General features: G+C 45.6%; 1 protein-coding gene across 1 annotated transcript; it reads left to right on the top strand.

Moving 5' to 3' along the window:
* Positions 1-35: 35 nt before the first annotated feature.
* Positions 36-21,044, top strand: DNAJC11 (DnaJ heat shock protein family (Hsp40) member C11). Its single transcript, XM_075113912.1, has 16 exons — positions 36-186; positions 4,385-4,514; positions 6,497-6,570; positions 7,729-7,830; positions 12,520-12,648; positions 13,360-13,482; positions 14,823-14,896; positions 15,888-16,077; positions 16,443-16,528; positions 16,967-17,083; positions 18,056-18,211; positions 18,516-18,585; positions 18,708-18,765; positions 19,356-19,498; positions 19,973-20,102; positions 20,783-21,044. The coding sequence occupies exons 1-16, from the start codon at positions 115-117 to the stop codon at positions 20,806-20,808; spliced, it is 1,680 nt and encodes a 559-aa protein (XP_074970013.1). The 5' UTR covers positions 36-114; the 3' UTR covers positions 20,809-21,044.
* The last annotated feature ends 3,350 nt before the right edge of the window (positions 21,045-24,394 follow it).

Below are 24,394 nucleotides of genomic sequence, written 5' to 3'. Positions count from 1 at the left end.
CGGCCCGCCGGGCCGCTAGGGGGCGCGGCAGTGGAGGGCACCGCTCCTGGGCGCCCGCTCTCGCGCCGCTGCCACGCCCAGCCGCGCGGCGACGCGGGGTGAGAGGTCGGGAAGATGGCGGCGGCCTTGGGGGAGGAGGTGCCGGACAACGAGGACTACTACTCGCTGCTGAACGTGCGGCGGGAGGTGGGTCCGGCGGCGGCGGCGGCGGTGGGCGGCGGCGGGGTCCTGCCGCGGGGTCTCGCCGCGGGGTCCCGCCGCGGGGCGGGGCCGGGCTGGGCCGGGCGGGCCGTGACCCCCGTGCCCGCCTGGGCAGGCCGGGCGGCTGCTGCCGCTGCGGGCCCGGCGGGCGGGAGCGGGGCTGCCTCAGGGCGCCCGCCGGGCCGGGCCGAGGCGGCCGCCGCCGCCCCGGAGCGGGGCTGTAGAAATCCGACCCGGGCGGCGGGGCCGGCTGTGGTGTGCGCAGCGGGGAGGGAGGGCGTGAGAGCGGGGGCGGGGGGGCGGTCGGGTTTTGTCGGTTTTTCTGCTGATGTGGTCTTTCTCAGGGCTTGTTGTGGCTTGGTCTGAGACTTACCGCTGCGCGTGCCTCTCCTCTTCGGTTGTGCCTTCGTCCGTGTGTCAGTCAGTGCGGTGGGGGCCTTCCAAATGTTTGCTAATTGGAAGCACCTACATTTTCTGCAAAAAATCTCTCTTGTCAGAAAAAGGAGGATCAGTCGTCCTCGATTTCATTTTTTAAGAATAGACCAGTATTAATGGATGCAGTTTTGTTATACTAGAACAGTTCGGAACTTAATGGGAGGAAACTACTGGTTTTATTGTAATAATGAGGCGAATTCCCAAAGATCTAAATGTATGAACTGTGCTGTAGTTTGTTTCATCAAATGCAGGAGTAATATATACACGCTCCATGCACCTGTGTGTGTGTTTGTATGTACGTAAGCAGACTTGACTATTGAAGCAGGTAAGCCTAGATGTTTACAGTTTGAGCCAGAGAAGGTTTTTACTGAACTATTAGTGCTGCGTATAACAGGAGTTTAAGACTTAGAGGCAATTCAGTCCCATAGCTTTGAAAAAGTTACCTTTGGAGCTGATGTCAGTACTTGGGGCCTCGGTGGCAGTCTCATCTGTTTCACTGGTGGAAATCTTCCACATTTCTGGCAGAAAACCATGTGAAAGTAACTCTGCACAACTCTTTAGTGGTGTGCTGTAAAATGTGCTCTTTTTTGAAAAATTTCTGCGCCTGAGTCTTGTTAAAAGCTGGTGGGCCATACTTTTGGATCACTTGACAGCTTTTGTGATTCCCCCACCCAGATGTCAGCAGTGCGCAGGTGTAGAGGTTAAAAGAAAGAGGTAGGAACTACAAGGGCTGCAACTGCTGGGAAGATTAACAGTGAAGGCTTAATAGTTAACTCAGCTAGGCTTTCAGCTCTTCGCTAGAGACCAGAGCATTCAGGACTGGTAGAGAGCAGGAAGCTGGAAACCAAGCTAGGATGGTCTTTGAGGGAGTAATTCCAACTGAGAGTAGTTGCTTAATTACATTCAGATTAAATGCCGCTATCCTGTGTAGTAGTGAAATGCAGCGTACTCATGGTTCTGTGTGCTGAGCCAACTTCATGTGATGTGGCAGCTGAGCTTAAAATAATAGTTAACCACTGAACTTTGCAGCCTCAGTGACTTTCTAGTGTGCATGTATAAAATTGTTTAATCTTTTATAGAATTCAATCCAGTAGAAAACCGGTGGTGTTTTTGAGGTGTTAAATGAAGCTGTTTAAACCCTAAACAGGGAGATGGGGCACCTTTTAATTTTGCCTGGAATTTTGGTAATAAAAATATAACTTACGTAGGATTATTACCGACTTACGTATTTCATTGCAATTTGAAATGATGTCAGTATTTCTTTAGCGGTTTCTAAGAGGCTATTGCTCATGAAATATTGAACCAACGACCCAAGCTATTCAATGATGACGAAAGGCCCAATCTAACATTTTATTGAACGTGGCATATATGAACAATGAAACTGCTCATTCCTATTGTATAATCAATAGCAAATTAAACCATTTATCATTAAATTGATTAAATAATGCCATTTTAGACCTATATGCTTCCCTGCCTTCTCACTCGGGTTTAAATTCGATGTCCGAGAAAGCACAAGGTAGTCAAAAGAAAAGAGCTTAATCTGTAGCTACCTTTTCTGTCTTGGAGCCAGCAAATTTTGCAGATCCCCTTTTGCTGTATCATTGAGAAATATTAATATGAAATAGTACAAACGTGAAGAGAAGACACTTATTTTCAGCTGTCCTCAGAATTGAACAGATCTCTAGCTTTGGTACACAAATGATCGCATTTCCTTGATGAAAACCCTGACTCTCCTTACCATGAGTTGGAAAAAGATGTTACTTTAAGAAAATAACTTTTAGGGCCTTTATTTCCACAGTGAAAGCTTGGAAACTGTGAAGGCTTCCATCACTGAAGAGCATTAAGAGTAAATGGAATTTGTGTCTTTAAATTCTGTTATGGAAAGTCATTTTCTGGATGCCCCTTTCTCGCTTGCTGGCACTGTATTCCTGTCCGTTGTAACCCCGGGCCACCATAACAGGGATGGCATTTGCTTGAAGGAGGCCGTCGTGTTGGTTTCGCCTGGGGCAGAGAAGTGGCATCCTGCCTCCTGCACCCCGGGCCTTGATTCTTGCCTGGACAGTTTTGTAACTGGCCAGTTGGTAGCTGTGAAGCTGCACATGCTGCCGGTGCCTTTCGGGGAAGTTCTGGTTGATTTTCGGTAACTGCAATTCTAGGTAGCTGTTAACCGCCCTCCGGGAAGTAGACACCTGTATAAGGACTGTTGCAGGAATGAGATGAGAAAGGGAGAGTTACCCGGACTCCCTCGAGTAAACAAATAATATTGGTGGGAGGTTGTCTCCCATGAGATGGTAATGGAAGGAGTGGGGGTTTGTTTCATTGATTCTGAAAGAGCCATCTGAAATCTGTTCCACCTTTAGAACGAGGCCAGGTGCTGTTTCTAGAGCCTTTGTGGTAAAGAATGGGGCTTTTTTTTTTTTTGTTTTTCCCCCGATGCACTTGGTGACACACCGTTCTTCTGGTTGTCCATCTGCTGCAGGTGAGTGTGGTTCTGAGGGCAGGTGATGTGCCTTCCTTTCTCACAGCACAACGGAGAGCCCTTGCTGTATAGGAGGGGAGGTGCGCGGGAGCTTAGCAGTGAAGGGATGAATGTAAAACTGTCGGCTTATATTTCTTACCTTTCCTGCTGTGGAAAGTCAGTGCTTTTTGATACCTGTAGTATCTACTTGAGGGTTTAAGATTGAAATATGTGTAAAATTTGATGTATATCTCCAGATTTAAGTGTTTTTATCCTGAGGTGACTTTATTTTTCTTTGCTCTTCTGCACTGAATTGAGGAGACAGTAACTACCTAATAAAAATAATGTATGAACAGATTGCTTGGGTGGTTGTTTTTTGTTTTGGGTTTTTTTTTTTTTTCTGAGCTCTTTATACCTAGGTGTACACTGATGAGCTGTTGCTGCCGCTTGTTGCACTATAAATAGTTTGTGTCATTGAATGCTTTTGTTAACTTATGTAGTGAAACAAAAGTCTGTTCTTGATTTTCTATAAGTAAAAGTAGTGTAATGTAATAGCTGATGGACTTCTTTTTTAGGGCTGATCTTGGGCATGGTCTTTTTTCAATAGCATTGAACCATAGAATCACAGAATGCCCTGAGTTGGAAGGGACCCACAAGGACCATCCAGTCCAGCTCCTATCCCTGCACAGGAGAACCCCAAATTCACACCGTGCCTCTGAGGGCCTTGGCCAAGTGCTTCTGGAATATCGCCAGGCTGGTGCCGTGATGCCTCCCTGGGGAGCCTGTGCCAGGGCTCCACCACCCTCTGGGGGAAGAACCTTCTCCTAATGCCCAGCCTAACCCTCCCCTGGCACATCTCCCTGCCATTCCCTCAGGCCCTGGCGTTGGTCACCAGAGAGCAGAAACCAGCCCTGCCCCTCCTCCTCCCCTTGGGAGGGGGCTGCAGAGCGCCATGGGGCTGCCCTCGGCCTCCTCTGCTCCAGCTGAACAAACCCAGGGACTCCAGCCGCTCCTCGTACGGTTTCCCCTCTAAACCCTTCCCCAGCTCCGTGGCCTCCTCGGGGCAGTCTCCCATAGCTTTATACCCTCAATGTCCTGTGGTGCCCAACACCACACCCAGCCCTCGAGGTGAGGCCGCCCCAGTGCGGAGCAGAGCGGGACAATCCCCTCCCTCGCCCGGCTGCGATGCAGGGCTCGGTGCCCCCCAGGGCATGGCTGGCCCTCTGGGCTGCCAAGACACACTGTTGGCTTGTTGGTTGTACTTTAATTCATTTTTATTGCTTTTCACAGGCCTCTCAGGAAGAACTAAAAGCTGCCTACCGCCGACTGTGTATGCTGTACCATCCAGACAAGCACAGAGATCCCGACCTCAAAACGCAAGCTGAGCGGCTGTTTAACCTTGTTCACCAAGCTTATGAAGGTCAGTGGAAGTCTGAAGCTTGCAGAAACTGTTTTCAGGGGGTTTCTGGAAGGAGGGCTGTGTCTTTGTGCTTTTCTAACAAGATGGATATTATTACAAAGTAATAATAAAATTAGCTGATACTTAGCGGTGCTTTGTTTCCTGCTTCTGTCCTGTAAATCAGAGGAGCAATGCCGTATAGATTCTGCAGTGAACGAGATACGGAGTCCCTGTCTTATTTCCTGCAAGTTGTAAATAGTCTCTTCACCACTTCCCTTACTGCTGAAAATTCTCTCCCATTAGAGACTGAAGACTGAAAAGCTTCAGACAGACAGATTTGTATTTTACTTTTGAACTGATGCATCCTGAATTTCTGTTCTCTGTCACCTGGTTTGCGGTCTCCATTGGTTTTCAGCAAGTTCTTCCATATTCTAGGACTGAGATATGGACAGTGGATCCATAGCAGTTAAAGCTATTTTTCTCATCCAAGGATGCCAAAGCCCTTTAAAAATATTCTGAATTAAGACGACATGTACTTAAATCCTGGTGTCACCAGAGATAATACATAGTGTAACTGAGGCGCAAGAAAGGGATTCGTTAGAACTGGCTTGCAGCATTTTGCAAGTGTGATAAGAGGCACCTGGAATGCAAATGGATTAGAAGCTGGTAGGACTCTTCAGCATTAAAAACCAGTGCAGCGAACTAGATGCCCGGTCCTGTAGTCTCGAGAGAAACTGAAGCAGAATGATGAATAATATTCCTCTATTAAACCTCAAAGATGAGGTAAAATTTTATCTTTTACTCCCATGTTTTCTGGATGATAAGCGTTTCTTTCTTCCAGTTGGACTTGGACATGGGTGGTGTCTTTTACATTGTCCCTAGTCAGGTGTTAGGACATATGGAAGCTTTTGCTGGGGAGAACAGTGAAGGTCTTACATTGGTGACACAGGAAATAAAAACTCAGGGTGCTTCAGTAATTTCATTTTAATGTGGCGAGTAGGTCTTACATTAGAGTCGGCAGTCCCTTTGAACCCCGTGGCTTTGCTGGGCTCTGCGTTGCAGTGTATAGGTAAGTTGTTGCTCGTTTAGTACCAGATGCGAGCGTAATAGTTTACAAGCAAAAATTCTGACATCTTGAAAATGAGCCACCCCACCTCCTGCCTATTCTCTCCCCTTCCTCTTCCATCTCTTAATATCACACAACAAAAGATTTATCAGAATTTATAAAAAATAGTGTCTGCCTATGACATTTAGCAGGTTCAACAATCTTCAAGTAGTTCCGCTCAAAGCTGAATTACTGGTATAAGCCTTTTTTGCTTTAATGTACACACCCAGCTCTCTGAAGACTCATCAGCTCTTCCACAGTCATAGGAAATATGTGGGTGACTTTTTGGGAGATTCATGTTCTACGTGCATTTTTGCAATTACCCTGTAGCTGATGTTTGGCAAGGCATGAACCACCTCATGGAAATTACTTTGTTGGTGCTTGGCACTTCTCAGGTGTTTGGACTGGGTGGGAAAGGATCAGTGGACAGGGATGGTGAGGAAGATCAAAGATGGAGCGAAGCACCACAGGGCTTTGAAAGACAGACAGAGGTCGACGTCATTCCTCCTCAGGTTTCCAGGGACTGCTATCGCTGAATTGCTAATAATCCCATCGATTGTTAGAGGGTTTATGACACCCTTCAGTCCAAAAAAGCAATATTAAAAAACCCCGCTGGATATTCAGCTAGCCTGCATGTCTTTTTTGCTTTGTTTTAACTTTTTGATTTTACAAGTAAGAAAAATAAAAAAGGAATTGGTTGGGGGGAAAAGTGAATTTGTCCTGTTAATATAGCATGTGAAAAGGTTAAAGGGAGTTAATGTGAAAATGGATGCAACTGTAGAGCAACATGTTTCCAGGATCTGTGCTTGAATTCCAAATAACACTAGTGTGTTGGTCTGAAATTCAAGGAGAAGACCAAAAACTGAGTTCTCTCCTCTCTTTTGATTTTAACTTGCAGTGCTTAGTGATCCACAGACCAGAGCCATCTATGACATATATGGGAGGAGAGGACTGGAAATGGAAGGATGGGAGGTGAGAGAAATTTAGCACCTTATGGCCAGCAGAATTGGCTAAACCCACTGTTATCTGCCATTCTTGTTTTATCGAGCTGCACTGACACCTTGATGGTAGTAAATGCCTGTTTGTTTGGAGGCATCCTTGTTTAGTTATCTCTGTCTCTCTCTCTCTCTCCACTAAAACACCATGGTGGATTTTCAAAGGTTATTTAGGTTTTTCACTTGACAAGAGAACAATAAACCTGATATTCAGAGTTCCCTAATACGATATTACCATGACAGGCAACATGTTTGTCTGAAACAAATGCATGGTATTGACCATCTAGTCTCATCTTTTTCATCTGAAACCTTTTTTCAGCATCAGCTAACCTCTGAGTTTGAAATTACTTTTTCTTTCTGTGCTTTCAGGGTTAGTTTTTATTTTGTTGGTTTGGTTTTTGGGTCTTTGAAAGAGAGCTTGTCCATTCTTGGCTTCCTGTTGTTAAGCCCCCTTGCTAGCCTCCACCAGTCTCAGTTGATTGCACTACGCTGCTTGCTGCAGAATCATGTTGCATTGGGCCAGGCCAGCACCAAGGTCAAGTTTGGAGTTAGTAGCAAGAAAAGTGGAGCAGTGGCAGCGTGTAACAGACTTTTTTGAGCTGCTTGTGGCAGACTTGGTCTTATTTTGAAAAGCCAAATCTAAGACTCTTTCTGTCCATACCTAAAGCCATACCTGTTTAAAACCCTCATGCCCTGATGTGAATCAGTGTAGCCAAAAATTATGGAACTCTCGCTTAAACAGTTTACCTCAGGCTAGAAACTTTCAGTCATTTTCATTTTTTTGTCTACACATGGTAGAGAAGTTACTGTATAGCTGTTAGTAACGACTGGGCTGCAGTATCTTGTACTTGTGGTTTGAAAACTATTTGCTCTGGTTTTGTCAAGGGAATAGAAATAACAAGACCATTTTCCCTTCTCTCAAAGCATGGGGTTTTCTCTCATGCCTACCATTTGATCTGGCCCAGGTGTTAGCTTCCAAACCCTCAGTATGGAAATTTGTGCGGAGTGGCTTGCAGCGGCAGCAGGGCAATGCGTTAGAGCATACCAGGTCAGTGGGCCTCCGGCCCATCAGCAGTGCAATGCCCTGAACATCCTCTTTCTGGTAGTCTTTTGGTTTTAATTTCTTTTTGAACAGGTTGTGGAAAGGAAGAGAACTCCAGCTGAAATCAGGGAAGAATTTGAGCGTTTGCAGAGAGAGAGGGAAGAGAGAAGACTGCAGCAGCGAACTAATCCAAAGGTAAGCAAAGACTTCACCCTAGCCCCAAGAGTGAATCTGGAAATTATTATGCATATGGAGGGTGTGATGAGCCTAGATGAGGGACCACAGTAAATAGCCCCTTAGGTATCTATCCTTAGTGAGTTACTTTTCCTTTTTTGAATACGCAGTTTCTCTGGACAGCGTAGGCAAAACAGCTAATTCTTTGAACATTAATCCTCTGTTGGAAGTTTTTTCTTTTCTTTGTTGAAACATGTAGGAGCACAATATCTCTTTCAGCAATTTCAAGAAAATATACATAACACTGAAATGTTTATGATTTCTTTCCAGTAGTCCAAATAAAATGAAACTCCCCGCAGTTACCTGACAGGTTTTCCCTTCAACACTCCTGTAGTGTCACAACAACACAGGGAGATATTCAAACGCAGCTTAGAAACCAGTGAAAAATGTGCGGCCGCTACCAAACCAGCCGGGTAGCAGAACTCTTCCAGCTGCAGCACAGTGAGCAAAATCAACCTGAACAGTATTGGGGTCTTGCCAGTTTCACAGTTAGTGCCTGTTTTAGGAAAGCTTGATCACGCTCTCAGGGTGAGAACCATTGAGCATTCCGCTCCCAACTCTCAGTCTGTTTGAATGGCCATAAACTGACACTAAATGACCCACCTCGCAGCTGAGTCTTGGCTGTTCAGAGATGATCAGAACACCATGTTGAGGATTATGTTCTCGTAGTAGCGTAGGATGGCATGGAGAGGTGGAAGTGACGATCAACCGCTGCTTTCTCTGTCACCTGCTGCGACTGGAATACGCTGATAGTTTAGAGTGCTCTGATGCCTTTGCTGGCTCTTGGCTTGATAAGCACGCTAGGCAAACCCAGGTTTTGTCAGGATTGTCACTGACTGAGGTTTCAAAGCTTGTTGCACCACAGAGAGCTTGGTTCTCGTGCAGTGCATAACATTATCCAAGAGCTACATCTACGCTCACCAAATGTATTCATACTTCAGTTTACCTGTATCTGTATTTTTCTTGGGGGTTTTTGCTTAAACTATCAGAAACCGTTTTGTATGTGTTTTTTGAAATGTGCTGGAAATCCGTTTCTTCTGTGCAGTATGGAAGTGGTCCGTGGTGGGGGAGCCTTCATTTTCCTCTGTCTGCCCCAAGGTAACCGCGCAGAGAGAAACTTTCTCCATCTTGCAAAAATAAACTGTAATGAGACATCAATTTTTGTTTTATTTATAAATTATTCTATTCTTGGTGGGAAAACTGGGTATCCCCAGAGCTCTCACTGGAGGCTCGGAGTCAACACAGATTCTGCACCCTGAAGCACAGGTGACTGTACTTTTGTGGGGGCTTTGAAAGAGGGGGTCTCCTGTGTCGTTGGGTTCACACTTGGACTTCTATAACCCGAGAAACAAACCATCAGTTGATTAACTACTATTACTGTTGGTTTTGAAGGTTGCTGGTGTTTTCATAGTCAGCAGTTTAAAATCACAGTGTTTTCTGAGTGGACAGAAGTGTGAGTACAGTAATGCTTGGGACTGTATCAGAAAAATGTCCGTCTGAGAAGACCTGTGATATTTTGAGATACTCCCCTTGGCACGGACTTTGGATCTGCTCTGGTCTTAGCAAAGCAAATCGACTGACACAGATCACCAGGCTGTTGTGGATAGTGCACAGATACTGAGACCTTGTTGGTACTGGAAGGGTAAATAAGCGTCAGGTGTTACGTGAATATCTGCTGACAGTGTTCTTCCAGGCAGGAAGGGATTTCTGGATGCTGCAGAATGGGCAAGTCGAACTGTCTCTGCTGGAGATGAGAATGATTGGGGTCAGAAGGGTGTTCTTGGAGAGGGGCACTGTTATAACCACCTCGTGCTTCTCTGTGACTTTAGGAATTTGACATTTTATCTGAGTGCCTCGCCGTGGCTGTGAGCAGTAAAAAGTGGAGCTGCATTGTAAGCCGCAGCCTCTGTGTCCTCTGATAAAATTAGCCATCTGGGTGTTTACAGCAATTGCCGATTGGCAGCCTATAGAAATGTCTCTCCAGGCAGTGTTCCTGTGGAATTAGGTAGCGCAGCTGTGATCATTTTATACACGAACGCAAGTTATTTTAAAATTTCCAACGTTTTGTCAGCTCTATAAAATGGTTCCAGCAAAATAAAGCATTTTAACCAGAAATGTTGAGCAATAACCAGATGTAGGCAATTTGGCAGGTTTCGAATTGAGTCTATTATTTGCTTTTAGAGCTTTGTTTTTGCTTTCAAAGACGTGCAGAAGGGTTGAAAAGTTCATTACTTGATTTGAGAAGAACTGCTTCCTGTTAGGAGAAATTAAATCCCGTTATTTCCTTGCTGCGGAAGGTCACCGTCTAAGAAATGGAGGTCCCTCAAGGCTTAGTCTTGCACAGCTTCCACATGTCACCTTCCAGAAGGTAAATCCCTAAGGAAAAAGGCAAGGAGGGGGTATATTCTTCTCTGGCACACCTCTTAATTCCATCAGTAAAGTCTGTTTTGTATGCACAGGATGGCAAATAAAGGTGATTTTAAAAGATGACACCAGATAACAACTCTGGTGGTTCTGTAGTGCCACTCCAAAGCTTCCTGCCCTGCTGAGCTGGCGCGCTTTGCAGCACGTTGCGTGCATGCACCGCGACTTCTGAGCAGAGCTTTACAGCTTTTTCCCTGCTGCTCTTTGGGGAGGGCTTTTTCATTTCCAACGGTCTGAGCAGGTGGCTGATGGGGAGCTGCGAGGAGCAGCGGTCCCCCCTCTATTATCCGGTGGCATAGGGGATGCTGTCGTTCTCTGGGAATATTTTTAACTTTGCCATCTGCCGCTTTTCCTGTGCTTGCGCCTGAGCCAGTTTCCTTGCCAGGATCTATAGACCTCTGAGGGTGACTTCACCTGCTTGGCAGGAGGTGAAATGTCTGCACAGAGTCCACCCGTCACTTCAGTGAAAGGCAGCTAAATAGAAGATCTGTGGAGGAGCAGGGGGTGGGTGGGGGGAATGGAGATGCTCCTTTCCTCTGAATGGGTCTGTTACGAAAGATCAGGTTTATGCTTCCTTGAATTGAAGAGCATCAGGGAAAAATGGAAATAGTTCTCTCTTTTGTTGAAATAAATGCTCACCTGTATTCAGACGCCTTTGATCAGCCACTCTGGAGTGCATTTGCTGCAGTGTCATTGAGTAGAGTTGGTACTTTCTGTTTCTCTTTGGCTCTTCTACCCTGTGTCTTTCCAGAGGGCTGGGGCAGCAGTGCGGGGCCACACTGCTTCCTAGGTGGTTGGCGGTTTTGCCTTGCTTTGCTGTTATTTTGGCCCCATTTCAAGGAACAGCACAACATAGGATGAAACTGAAGAAGCTGCAGCGTCTGGAGGGCAGATCCCTTGAAGGTGACTTTGCAGATAGTTCCTGGAAAGTACCCTTCTGCATAAAGGGCAGGAGCTCCCCCGTCACTGAGCGATGAGCGCAATTGCTTTGACATTCGCCAGCCTGCCCAGAGTAATTTGTAAACAATTCGGGCATAGCCTCTGTTCCAGAGTTTTCCTGGAAGTAATCACACCTTCCTGTGTTAAAATATTTATCAGAAAATAAACATTGAGAAGAGGTCGGGAATATCCACAGCAAATAAAGGTTGGGAGGCAAACCAGAGGAGTTTTGAGTCCTGTCAAACTCTGCAATTCTTCCTCTATTTATGGTTCAGCATTTGATTAGAGCAGAGTGAGCAGGGGAAAATGCTGCCTCGGATTGAGATAAGAGTTTATTCTGTCCGTTCTTGGACTCTGTGAGTGGTTTTTGTACCTACCCAGCTATTGAGTTTCTCTGTACAAATTGCTCAGAGTTCATTCGGTGCTCGTACAGAGGGGTTTTTTGTTGTTGCAACTGGTGCATTTTAGATGAGCTTGAATGCTGTTTAATAGGTCTGTAGGGAAGGTTTCCAAAGCCTCTTGAAGTTATATGACCCAGACAAGGATCTAATCGTGCCCTTTTCAAATAAACCCACTCTTGCAGTTAGTCTGAGTGAGCACAGCAGCAGGTAGCCAGACTATTTAGCTGTGGCCTAGATTTTTGTAGGAATAAGCTTTTCTAAGTTTTGAGAAAGATGGACTTCTAGCAAGTGGTAAATATTTCCTTTGTCAAGCTTTTCTACTGATTACAAGATATAAACTAGGAAAAAGAAAACAAAATTTTTAGCTAATGAGGTCAATTGCAAGTGAACGATGCAGCTCAAAACTAAGTTGTTTTAGATAGCTCCTAAGAATTTAGAGAACTCCTAAGCATTTAGAGGATTTCTGGTCAAGTTCTGTTGAAGGGAAACAATTTCTAAAATATATTATTTCAGCTTTAAAATACTGACAGAGCAGAGTCAATTGGGGGGGAAGAAGAAACCTGCTGCGTCGAAGTGTTCTACCTGCTTCTGTAATGTGTCACAATGGAAAAATTACCTACTGGTATTACAAGTTGCATTCCTGCTGAAAAACGGTATTTTCTCCAGTGTACTTTATGATTTATATTGCTGTTTTAGCATATTGGAATCGTTCGTTTTTCTTTGTCTTGAATGTTTAAGAAGTGCATTTTAGAGTGGAAAAGGTAATTGCAGAACAAGAAAAAACTGCAAGAAAACATAATTGTATACAAGGATGGTTTAGGCATTTGGCCTGTATAGGCTGGCTGTTTGTTAATGATAAGTACTTGTTTCACTTGTCATTCCTTAGGGAACAATTAGTGTTGGAATAGATGCCACTGACCTCTTTGATCGTTACGACGAAGAATACGAAGATGTGCCTGGGAGCAGCTTTCCCCAGATCGAGATAAACAAAATGCACATATCCCAGTCCATTGAGGTAAGGAGGGCAGACGCTGCTGCTGCTGCGGAGCTGGGCCTGAGCGAACGAGGCACTGCAGTGCCAAGCAACAGAAAATGAAACACTGCTCAGGGCGTTCTCGTCTTGATTTATGGAAGGACGTGATTACCACGTGGGTGGGACGAGGAAGCTCAGTTCCAGCAGGACTGTGCGTGGACTGTACAGCATGCGTTTCTGTGACCGGTTTGTGGGCTACAGTGGTCCTGCCTTCCTGCTGGCAGGGAGGCTCAGTCATGGTTGAAAACAGGTATCTAGTTCTCACTGAACATGGAGTATTTAGTGTACGAAAACGAATGGTGCCCAGTTCTGGGGATGTGGGTAAGGAAAAGAAAGGGGAGTGTTTCCTCTGTGCCAGAGAGTTGAAGAAATTTAGTTTGCTAGTGAGATCGGAAGGGTTTGCAGCTCAGGGTCAGGACTTCAAGGTGGTGCGTTAAAGGTGTCATAAATGTCTGGTACTGTAAGAATTACCTCACTTTTTGCCATACTTGATCTTTGACTGCAAAATTTAGAGCAAGTGTGGCCGCGTCTGGGCCAAACACCTCCGCTTGGTGGATGACAGGGAGTCAACTGGAGTGTTACCTGTCTCTCTGTGCTTAGAGTCTCTGCAGTCATGATTGTGTCCTTGCAGAACATCCATTAAATGTGTGAGTCAGGGTCAGAGTAACTGGCAACAATATATTCATTTTTCAGGCACCACTGACTGCCACGGACACAGCAATACTGTCTGGTAACCTTTCCACCCAGAATGGGAATGGAGGTGGATCAATTAATCTTGCTCTGAGACGAGTGACTTCTGCCAAGGGATGGGGAGAGGTAAAAGTACTAGCTGTTACACTTTTTTATATCCAGTCTATTTCGGGCTGCTTGGATTAGTTACCTAGTGTTTATTTTCTTTAGGGAACTTTTGGTCTGTTTCATCTCTCATTTTCTGTATTCGGTAGAATGTAGAAAAAGGAATTCTCAAAGGAATTTGAGGAAAAGGGAAGGCCAAAGCTTGGGGTTTTTTTTCTTAATTGTTTCCCCTTTCCATTGGGCTGTGCATTTTGGACTTCACTTACGCTGTCAGAACTGTTACCTGTTGTCTCCAGGGCCTTTCTAATTTCGCTGTCTGAAGCCTCCTGGGTGCCTTCTGGGGCTGTGCACATGCACCTCAGGGCAGTGTGATAATCTGCCGTTGCTTCAAAAACCCCACAAAGGAAGAAGTTATGGGGGAAAGTAGTTTGACTCCCAGGCAGATACAGTCTAAGTAGCTGGAAGGTCCCGCGTTACCACCGGAAAGCTGTGCCTCGCTAGACCAGTGGCTTTGTTTGAGATGCTTGTGGCGTTGCTGCTGTGGCTGGCAGGTGGCTGCTTTCTGAGCCTTCCTTTTTGCACACTAGGTACTGCTAACCTGTTTCCTCAGCTTGTGAGAAATGGGAGTTTTCCTCTTGTTTGAGAATTCATAGGCTGGAGGCATTTGATTTGTGTCAGGATTTTGTAATATTGCAATGTGCTGCTAAAGGCCACATTGCTGTTACTAAACTGCTTGAGCTCATGGATATTGTCATGAGTCAGTGACTAAAAAAAAGTCTTAAAAAACCCATGTAATAAACTTACTTGGGAGATGTAGAAGGAACTGATTTTGCAGGTTTTGTCACGAAAAGTGTCAGGTCTAAGAACTGTTTCCTTTAATAAGACTGAACAGCACCACATAAACATTGAATAGCAGCCCTGGAAGTCACCCACGCTAGTGGATGAGGCAGCAGATGTGTTTTGCAGATGCTGAGACAGGTGCAAAGCTGCTGACAGCATTGCTGTGTGGCTGTCCTGAGAAGGACTCCTATCCTCGGAGGGCAGCCGCCAAGTCTTGCTTGCTCTTGTGGGGCTGCGATGGAGATGTTTTCTCCACTTTCACTGGAGCAACCAGTGCAGGTGCTAGTAGTAGCAGCCTGTAGGCTAGGAAACTGGTTTTGTTTTACTCCTGAAGACCCTACTCAGTGAGATGCCTCTTATTCTGAATGTAAAGCAAGCAGAAAAGAGAGGATGCTGAAATATGTGGTAAATGTTACTCAGATCTGTATAATGTCTGGGATGTAAATGATGCTTGCGAAGTATTTTGTCACTGTTGTAAAAGATGTTTTCTTCTAACAATTTGGCATTGTGCATTTAAACAGTTGGAGTTTGGAGCAGGAGACCTTCAGGGACCTCTCTTCGGTCTGAAGATATTCCGTAATCTTACACCAAGATGGTAAATATTAGAAAAGTGGTCTAATGGTTATTATTCCGCACTAAGGAACTAAATGGCTTGAATTCTCTTCCCTGTTAATTCTGGATGTGTTTTCTATCCTACAAAATAAGGTATTTCTTCTTCAGACTGAAGGTCGTGCTTTAGTACTGATGCTCCTTTTCGTGTGTTGGTGTCCTTCATTTTCATACTTCCAGTTTATGGAAGGTCTGTGTTTCACATCCTTAGATTTGTGTTTGATCTTGTCATGAATTCATGATACTTGAGGCATGATCTCACAGTCAGAGCAACAGAAGTTTGCTCTGGGAGCGGAACAAAACATTGGGGAGCTCTTCTGGGGCTTCTGGGTGTGAGATGGAGTTTCTGACAGCAAAAGAGGAGGTGATATGTCATGTTTTAGGGAAATAATGCCAAACTTGCCACTAGTGTGGTGTATTCAAATGAATAGAGGTCTCAAGTTGCAAAGGAGAGACAAGGTAAGGATTGTGATTGAAGACGTATGTTAGAACATTGTAGGTGCCGGTGTAGCCTTCCTTCTTTTTGCATTGTCTAATTTAGTAAATATGCCATTCCTCAGAGCTTATACAGGGGTCTTGTTATGTGTAAAGTCCTTTAATGCTGCTTTTTGAAGCTGATGCTCAAGGATTATTAAATAGCAGGGCTGCTATCTTCTAGCAGCCAAGTGTGTTGCCTCTACAGAAGACTGGGACTTTATCTGCCTAGGGCAAGAAGGGCAAAGGCTGAAAGGTAGCCTGCTTCGTTGGCTGCAGTGTGGTGGCCCAGACCAATAAACTAGGGCATAACCCTGCCCTTCTGGGCAGTGCTGTGGTCAGTACAGTCTAAATTAGCTTTCAATTTTCCTGAAACCCTTGGGCATCATGCTCTTTGCAGGCTAGTCTCTGCGTATTCAGCAAGGCATCTGGGAAGGAAGGAATTTGAGGCCATTTGGGAGCCTGTGTTTTGTCACTGATGAGGCTTTCCTTATTTCTCCCAGTTTCATCACTACAAACTGTGCCCTGCAGTTTTCATCCCGTGGGATCCGCCCAGGCCTCACCACGGTTCTAGCCCGCAACCTTGACAAGAACACGATGGGGTACTTACAGTGGCGGTGGGGCATCCAGTCAGCCATGAACACTAGTATTGTCCGGGATACAAAAACCAGCCATTTCACTGTGGCATTACAGGTGAGAGTCCTGATACCACCCTGTGGGAGAAAAGTGCCTCAGCTTTTCCATCCCAGAGTATTTTGTCTCGGGACTAGAGGATATGGAGCAGTTGGTACCATCTCGTACAAACATGTGACATGGGTAAACAGCTGCATTTGGCAGAGCACAACACTGTGCACCCAACATTGTCATACTTAACATGGATCAGCTCAGATTAGAGACGGGATGCACAACACAGACTGCAGCGACTGCAGGCTGTGATGAGGCAGTGGGAAGCACTGCTGTGTTTTCTGTGCCACTTAAAAGATAAGAAAGGAAATTGGGGGAACATCCAGTGGTGGCCCAGGGTACATTTTCATACATTTGTGCCTCTTGTATTTCAGCTGGGAATCCCCCATTCTTTCATGATGGTCAGTTATCAGCATAAGTTTCAGGATGAAGATCAAACACGAGTGAAAGGTTCTCTCAAGTAAGTGTGCGATAGGAAGGTCATGCTGCTCATGGCCTGAAGAATCTGTCCTCTCCTGCTGTTGCAGACCTCCGGGTTCTATGCAAATAAAATGCTTCTTGGTCTTGGGGAATCTGCTTTTGATTAATTAAATCTAAGTAATGTCTTGGAGGCTTAGCTCTTTGTGCCTCTTCAGATGAGTGGAACTTAAAATACCTGTGTGTGGTATCTCTGTATCACCACCAATAAGAAAGCCAGAAGTTCCTGTAGTCTGTTTACTACTTTATAAGCTGAAAAGGGTGATCTCACTGTGTAGATACACTGTGAATCTTCCAGTAGCCAACATCCACTGCACACAGATGTATTTCCATGTTCTACTTGTTAGGGAATTACAGGATTCAATAAAGAGGAAGTCAAGAGTCTTCCCTGTCTTACCAGTTTTTGGTTCTGTCGTTCTAGGGCGGGTTTCTTTGGGACCATAGTGGAGTATGGAGCGGAGAGGAAGATTTCCAGGCACAGCGTTTTAGGAGCCACCATCAGTGTTGGTGTTCCCCAAGGAGTGTCCTTGAAAATCAAGTCAGTTCAAGATTACAGCTCTAGATTGCAGAGGCTGACTATAACCTGCATTGTTCTATTTCCAGTACTCAGGTGGGAAGGTCCCAGTCTTAGGGCAATAAAGGTATATTTGTATATCACTATGAAAGGTTGCAGCTGCCCTCACGTCTAATACAAGTGGTGCCCACCAGAAGCAGTGTGTGCCTTCTGCCAGTGTTACTCTGAGCCTGAGCCACCTCTTCCAGGGCTAGTGTGTGAGCATCAAAACATTCTGAAAATACAGCTTAAAGTAAGGTTTGGAGCATTGTCGTAAGTGGACGGAAGATCTCCAAAAATATTGTTAGTAGAAATGGATTTAATTGCGTTCTGTTTTTATAACACTGTACACAAGTATATACTTGAATTAGTGAATTATGGTTAACTAATGTAGATGATGATACTGTTAATAAGCCGCAGTTCACAAAGAGGGGCAGAACTCTGTCAGGGTTCATATAATGTGCACTTTTAATGGGTGCCAGCAGAAGGCGTGCCAGGATGCAGAAGCCGAGCAGACCTCTGTCCTGAGAAAACTAGTGTTTTCTAAAGTAAATAGTATTACAAGTGTCAGAAAAATATTAATGTACTCCTTCCTTGAAGGCACATGCTGGTGTTGTGAATGTAGACCTTCTCAATACACGTTTAGTTTTGATGATGATGATGTTGGTCCCTTTCCCTGGTGAAAATAATAACCAGATGAATTCTCCTAAGATTAAAAATCTGCTTTAGAATGGCCAGGTACTAACACAAGAGATGTCTGCTAGATAAAAGTCTGACTCTAGGTGGCGTCAGCTGTCTTGTTTCAGTTTATCAGATTTTCACCTTTTTGAGCTCATCATTCATCTCTCCTTTGGTTCAGCAGTTGTTCAGCAGGATACGCTGCTGCTAAGTGTACTTAATCAAGGACATTAAACTCTGCATTTCCTCTTACCTGTTACTGTTCATTTTTTGTTCCAGGTTGAATAGGGCTAGCCAGACCTACTTCTTCCCTGTCCACCTAACAGATCAGCTGCTTCCCAGTGCTGTATTCTATGCCACCGTGGGACCTCTAGTTATCTACTTCGCCATGCATAGGCTAATCATCAAACCCTACCTCAGGGCGCAAAAGGAGAGGTGAGCTCACGAGACTGTGTTTTAGATTCAGAGCCGGGATGTTCCACACAGGTGCTTCTGGCAGCCTGGTGCAAAGGCTGGGATATCCAGCTAAGGCAGTGTGGTTCGCTGCATCATCAGTACTACCCAATCCTGGAAGCCTACAAAAATGTCTTGAAAGGTGGGGAAGAACCTTAAAACCGAGTTCATTTGTGTGAGGTTGTGGGTCAGCTGTAGCTGGGGTGGGGAAGTAGACATCTGCCACTCTGTGGCTGAACACCATCCACTGCGCAGACCTGATGTGATGTTGACTTCCTTATGCCAGAGAGCTGGAGAAGCAAAGGGAGACGACCGCCAGTGACATCCTTCAGAAGAAGCAGGAGGCTGAAGCTGCAGTAAGTCTTTCCAGTGACTAATCCCCTTAGTTCAAGGAAGCAGTTATCACTCTGGGCTATTCTCTTTTGGACACAGAGTCTGACACTGCTTGATTTTTGCTTGTCCCCTTGCGTTGTGACAGGTCCGGTTAATGCAGGAGTCTGTCCGGAGGATAATAGAAGCGGAGGAAGCCAGAATGGGTAAGGATTACAATGTCACTTACTTGTTCCATAAGTTTGGAGAGAGGGAACAATACAAAGGTTGGGTGGTTGAGGGCGAGAAGTGCAAGGTATCGTTTCTTCATTTTCACCCCTAATGAAGCACAGCATAACTGCTGTTGCGTATGTGGTTGGGAAGTTCCACTATGATTCGGCTTCTGCTGCCTGAGCTTAGTAGGGATCCACTGCTTATTATCTTGGGACATGCTGTGAGGTGGATCAACAGGGTGAAGACAAAACTCTGGATTCACCATTTCGCAAAAGAGAGGCGTGTGTATAAATAGGTGCAAAAGTTACACTCTGAAGTTTAGGTTTCGCTGGTCTCTAGCTTACACAGCGTGCTCCTGGGTCATAATGGAAATCAGAATTCTGATGTTTACTAGCAATTTCCAAGAAAATGTTCCAAAGTGGACTGACATCCAGCGTGGACTGTCACACAAGTGGGTCCAGGCAGGCAAAATTTAAATATCATTGAAAGCAAGAGAAAATGCCAGGATGGTCTTTTCATCAGTGTCTGTCTAGCTGTCGGTGGGAAGCCTTTCATCACATCTGTGATTTCATGTGAAATGCAGGTTTGATTGTAGTGAACGCCTGGTATGGGAAGTTTGTTAATGACAACAGCAGGAAGAATGAGAAGGTGAAAGTAATAGATGTGACTGTGCCCCTGCAGTGCTTGGTGAAAGACTCCAAACTCATCCTTACAGAGGCATCCAAGGTATGTAGCACTTCTGTCAAAGCCCAGACTCGAGCTCAAATGTGTGACTCAGAATTTTGATTGACCCGTATGCTGTCCTACCAGGGGATTTCTTCAGTGTGCTTGAAGCTAGTGACTTGAGATCAATTTACAGAGGCCGTTTACATACCAGGTGTTATGAACCTCCAGGAACTTCTGTTTCTCTGGGCATTTGCAGTGCCAAAGAAACAGCGTCTCTGTATTTGCTGTGTGGGACAGCGTGTGTTACAGACTCTGGGGCTGTACACCAGAAACTTCCCACGCCCCTGATTTGCTCCTTTCTGCATTTAGCACTTGCCACTGGGGAGGCGACTCCTTCGCTTCTCATCTCATTGGCAAAACAACTCTTGTTTTTCTTAATGACACCTTGTTCTGGCTCTGATAAATATTTTTGATCAGCTGAAGAGCTGTGAAAGTCCATTCCCTGATGCTCAGTCTGTCCTCCTCTGGTTGAAGGCTGGGCTGCCGGGTTTCTACGACCCCTGCGTGGGTGAGGAGAAGAGTTTGAAAGTGCTTTATCAGTTCCGAGGAGTTCTGCACCAAGTGATGTCCGCTGACAATGAGGCCCTTAGGATACCAAAGCAATGTAAGTAGCAAGGACCGCTCTGCTTCTTCCTTCAGGAACCAGTAAAGGATTGCTTCAGCTCTGTGTGGCGAAGCACACAGAACTGGGGTTCCGGGGTTCAGAACTGGGGTTACTGAAATGGACTGACCATGATAAGGCTCTGGAGTATGACCTAAAAGAGCTCAGCAGCACCCCTGCAGCTGTTTATACCACCTAACCTTACATATCTAACTGGAGTTAGAGGCAGAGGCCTCCTGCAGCTGCTGATGTCCCTGATGGGCAATTCACAGCATTGGATTGCCCTCTGGGGACTGAATTGAATGTATGAAGGCAAGGTGGAAGCCTGAGCCAGATTTCTTCCTCATCCCCATTTATCTGTCTGCCAAAACATTTTCCCTGCCAGAATAATTTTGTGAAACCGTTACCTGCTGGTGACAAGTTTTACTGGTACCCCTGTAGGTCTGGGGAGTTGGGTAAAGGGCACAAACCTCCTGTTTACTCTAGAAGAGCTCCCTGGCCCAATTTAAGAAGCACGTCCCACTTACAAAGCTTCCATAAGTACATTGGAGGTGTATATGGATCATGTTCCATTAACAGCCAGAAATGTTCCTCTCTGTCCCTGGTACAGTGGTGGGTTCGAGGTAGGATGTGTCTCATCCGGCACAAGTGGTGTTTATCCATTTATTGCTCTCATCTGACAGCTCACAGAATCGATGCAGATGGCTAATCTGGTGAGAGTGTGCGCGTCCGTTACAGTACCCGGGTCAATGGAAACTACAAAACCTTCCCCTGGATGCTACAAGTCTGAACAGAGACGTTTTTATTTTTACTATCCGTATAGCAGGTGGTGTCCTAGCAGTTATGTTAGGAGACAAAATGAGAGAACCTGCTTCTACAGGTGGCTCCAAGGCAATACTTCTCTGAATTGTGGCTCAGTAACCAATAAAGCAACGTGACTCTGAATGCGCAGTGCTTTCTGCTGAGGTTGTGCGAGCGGGCACCGAGCACCACCCGTCGTGCAGCCATGTCCTTCCTGCTGCGGTTTGGCCACGGTCCGTTTGTGCGATCTCACATGTATCTTGCACTGAGCAGGGAAGAAGATCTGTTCTCACTTCTCCGCATACTTCCTGGGGTAGGTAACATACCTTCTTCTGCTCCTGAGGGGAAGTTACGTTCTCTGGCCACTTCCTGGAAGGCCTCTCCGTAAATCATTTTGTTGGAAAGAGGACAGAGATTGTTTTCCGTCTCAAATCTGTATTTGAAATGTGCTTGTTAAGAACAAGTATGTTTGAAATGAAGTTCTTTGCCTTTTGTAGTAGCATGGACCTCTTCAGGAAGAATCCATCCAGCTGCTCGTTTCAAACACTGCTCTTCCAGACAAGGACATGGGGTATAATAGTCTTATTAATTCTTCTGCCACCTAGAACCAGGTACTATCAAGGTTTTCAAGAAAAGAGAAAAGCAAGTGGGGGAGAAGGACAGCAATTCATTTAATTTGATTATGATGCTGCAACCGTCTCCTCCCATCTAATTTATTTCTAGGAAAAAGAGGGACGTAGATTACACAAGTAAACCAGACCAAAGTGAGGAAAGATGCCAAATAGGTAAAGAGCTGAAAATGTAAAATTCAGCTGCCCTTTCTAAGAAGCATCAGTTATGACATAAATCAATTGGATTGATCTTGCATAGAAGCCATGCTAGTGATTTACCAGAAAAAGGGCAGTCCTGGTCTAGTGACACGGCAGACGGAAACAGCAGCCTTATAGTATCTGCTACATGCGGCGTACGTCGACACTACCGAGGCTTTTTCATAGAGAAAAGGAATAACCATGGCAGTTTCTCAGTCGCAGTTCTGCTCTTGGTGAGTCCTAGAACAGCCTTCAGTGCTTGTGTGTGAGAGACGGGGGGGGAAAGCCCATGTGGCAGCCCATTGTTGCTCTTGAGAACTACCACCGTGAATCACTCCTGACACGTACCTGGCCCCTCTTTCTGTGCAGCTGTGGTTCTCTCTGCTCACGCTATTGTAACAGGAAAATTAGATCTCCAAAAGCAGACTTATTCGACCCAGTCTGAAAGAGATGTTCCCCCCGCTAAAAAAACAAGTTCATACAGTGAGGGGGTGTTCACTTGTTTTTATCAAAACCAAAACTCCAGTTGTGACCAGCTCCTGGTGCAGGATTTTATTTCACTTACAACCAGTGTTCTGATGATCCAAAATTAAATGTAAAACGTGCAATAAATTATATTCCGCTGAAACGTAGCTCACATTCCCTTTGCATCTGTGGGACACTCTTGGAAATAAACTCCTGAAAAGTAAGGGTTGCAAGTTTTGTAAATGTAACTGCACCCTCTGTCACATCCAGTTATTGACCTCTGTTCATCACCTGTACATGTAACTGGTTCAACTGGGCAGAAATCTCCACCAGAAATTCCTTTTCCATGTCTCGTCACTGCAAGAAGTGCATGGTCAAGAGCGAGAGCCAGTCTGCAGTGACCAGGACGTGGCAAAACACTCCCAGGAGAAGTACTGAGAAGTTTTGCACAAGCAAGTGCAAAAGAGCGAGAGCATGTTTACTGCTAATTATAAAGAACCACCTTAGCATAGCCCTGTATCTAGCAGAGCAATGACCCTGAGGAGTGTTTTCATGAAAAAAGTTTGCACAATAAAACAGTTCTCACTTCCGACAACTTCCTGAGAGACAGTTTCTGCTGCCATCAAAGTGTTTTCTTGCATAGTCTGTGTTAAAATGTAGAGAAACAGTGATGTGATTCTAAAAACTGCCTCAGTACTTCAAGGTGTCCCATGGTATCTCTACACTTGAAAAATAACTTTGCGGAGGGGCAGCGCGCTCTGTTCCTCCTCCAGCAATTAAAACCTGTAACAGGATAGCATCTTTGGGTGCAAACTTTAAAATGCCATAGAAACGTGAGGTGACATGTCTGTCTGACCCAGCAAATGCTTAAAATACCTTAATGAGGATCCAGGAACACATGCTGGTCTTTTCAGCCAGAGCCTTTAAACTGGAAATTCTTGAGGTGGAGATACAGGCTTAGGATTTACTTTTTAGAGTCTTCCCTTGTCTTCCTGTGCGTGCTCTCAGCTTTGACAACCACATCCCAGGGTGGCCCAGCCAGTAAAGGCTCCAGGGAGCCAGAGCTCCAGGCACTGGTTCTGCTGCAAAAGCCATCTAAATCTCCTCCGGTGCAACTCAGCCAGCACGTTCATACCTGAAGGTGGCTCAGCCGCCTGGCCAGGACTTGGAGTCGAGCAGGTGCTTTCCTCTTAATCACAGCTGTGTTCTTTGTCAGAGAACCGAGTCAGTTCTCCTGCCTTCCCTGTCTGTGCTGGGTGCCCCCAGCAGTATGAAATTATCTTTCTCTCTAATTGCAGAGAGGTTTGTGCAAGGGACAGATGAACGTTAACTTTGTACTTTGAACATCTGAATTTGCAACTCTCGTTAAAGTAAAATCCCTCATGATTAATACTGACACAGGCCTTGCCCCATTCCCTGGCTAAACATCATAAAAAGTATATAGCTTGGTTCTTCCTGCCAGAATAGCCCACCGAGGATTCAGACTCTTGCTTTTCCCCTCCTTTCAGGTACTGTGAGTGCCCTTCCCTGTCCACGAGGCTGCTGCAGCAGGTTCTCCTCTGCAGTAGTTAAAGCTTCATTTTTGCTTCCCTGCAGTGTTTGTAATTGTCAAGCGTTGCTGAATTGTGTCCACACGGTGGAGTTCGCTGCCTGTGCTGTCTCCCTCCCTTGGAGCCAGGTATTGGGTCAGTCTCTCCTGCTCCCCCAGCCCACCTCCTCCTCTCTCTTCCATATTTTCTATATCAGTGCAAAGTTTTAAAGAACATTTATAAGAATAGCCCTACTTGAGTAACTGCCACTTCCAACACCACCATTTCTGCTCTGTGAGACGCTGCCATTTTACAACTACAACTCCTCTGGGACTTCTGCTTATCAGTCTATATGATACAAAATTACAAACAATTAAAATAGAAGCAACCAGAGCTTAGCTTCTAATATGATCCAATGCCATTTCCAAAGAGTTGAGCCATCTTTTAACCTTCCGAGGTGGTAAGGCAGCTGCTTTGAAGTCAGCTGGCTGAGCAGCAGTGCCTTCGGGGTCGTGCACATACAGGAGCTGAGGGCTGGTGCCAAGGCACCAGCACCCCTTTGGCGGTTTGGGGTCCTCGGTGCCACCCTGCAGTGGGGCAGGGGTGGGAGGGAAGGAGCGTTCCTTCAGCACAGCTCCCAGAGGTTTTACAGTGGTTTTGGTTTGGGTCTGGCTGAGCAGGTCAGTCTTCA

This window comes from Phalacrocorax aristotelis, chromosome 19, assembly GCF_949628215.1.
Source record: "Phalacrocorax aristotelis chromosome 19, bGulAri2.1, whole genome shotgun sequence".
Taxonomy (NCBI): Eukaryota; Metazoa; Chordata; class Aves; order Suliformes; family Phalacrocoracidae; genus Phalacrocorax; species Phalacrocorax aristotelis.
The sequence above is the reverse complement of the archived record's forward strand: the minus strand, read 5'-3'. Positions and strand labels throughout refer to the sequence as shown.

Bases quoted from the DNA above. Each gene is read 5' to 3' on its own strand.
- DNAJC11 (XM_075113912.1), top strand. From the start codon at position 115: ATGGCGGCGGCCTTGGGGGAGGAGGTGCCGGACAACGAGGACTACTAC. The intron at 187-4,384 runs GTGGGTCCGGCG...TGCTTTTCACAG, and splicing joins TGCTGAACGTGCGGCGGGAG to GCCTCTCAGGAAGAACTAAA. The intron at 4,515-6,496 runs GTCAGTGGAAGT...TTTAACTTGCAG, and splicing joins TGTTCACCAAGCTTATGAAG to TGCTTAGTGATCCACAGACC.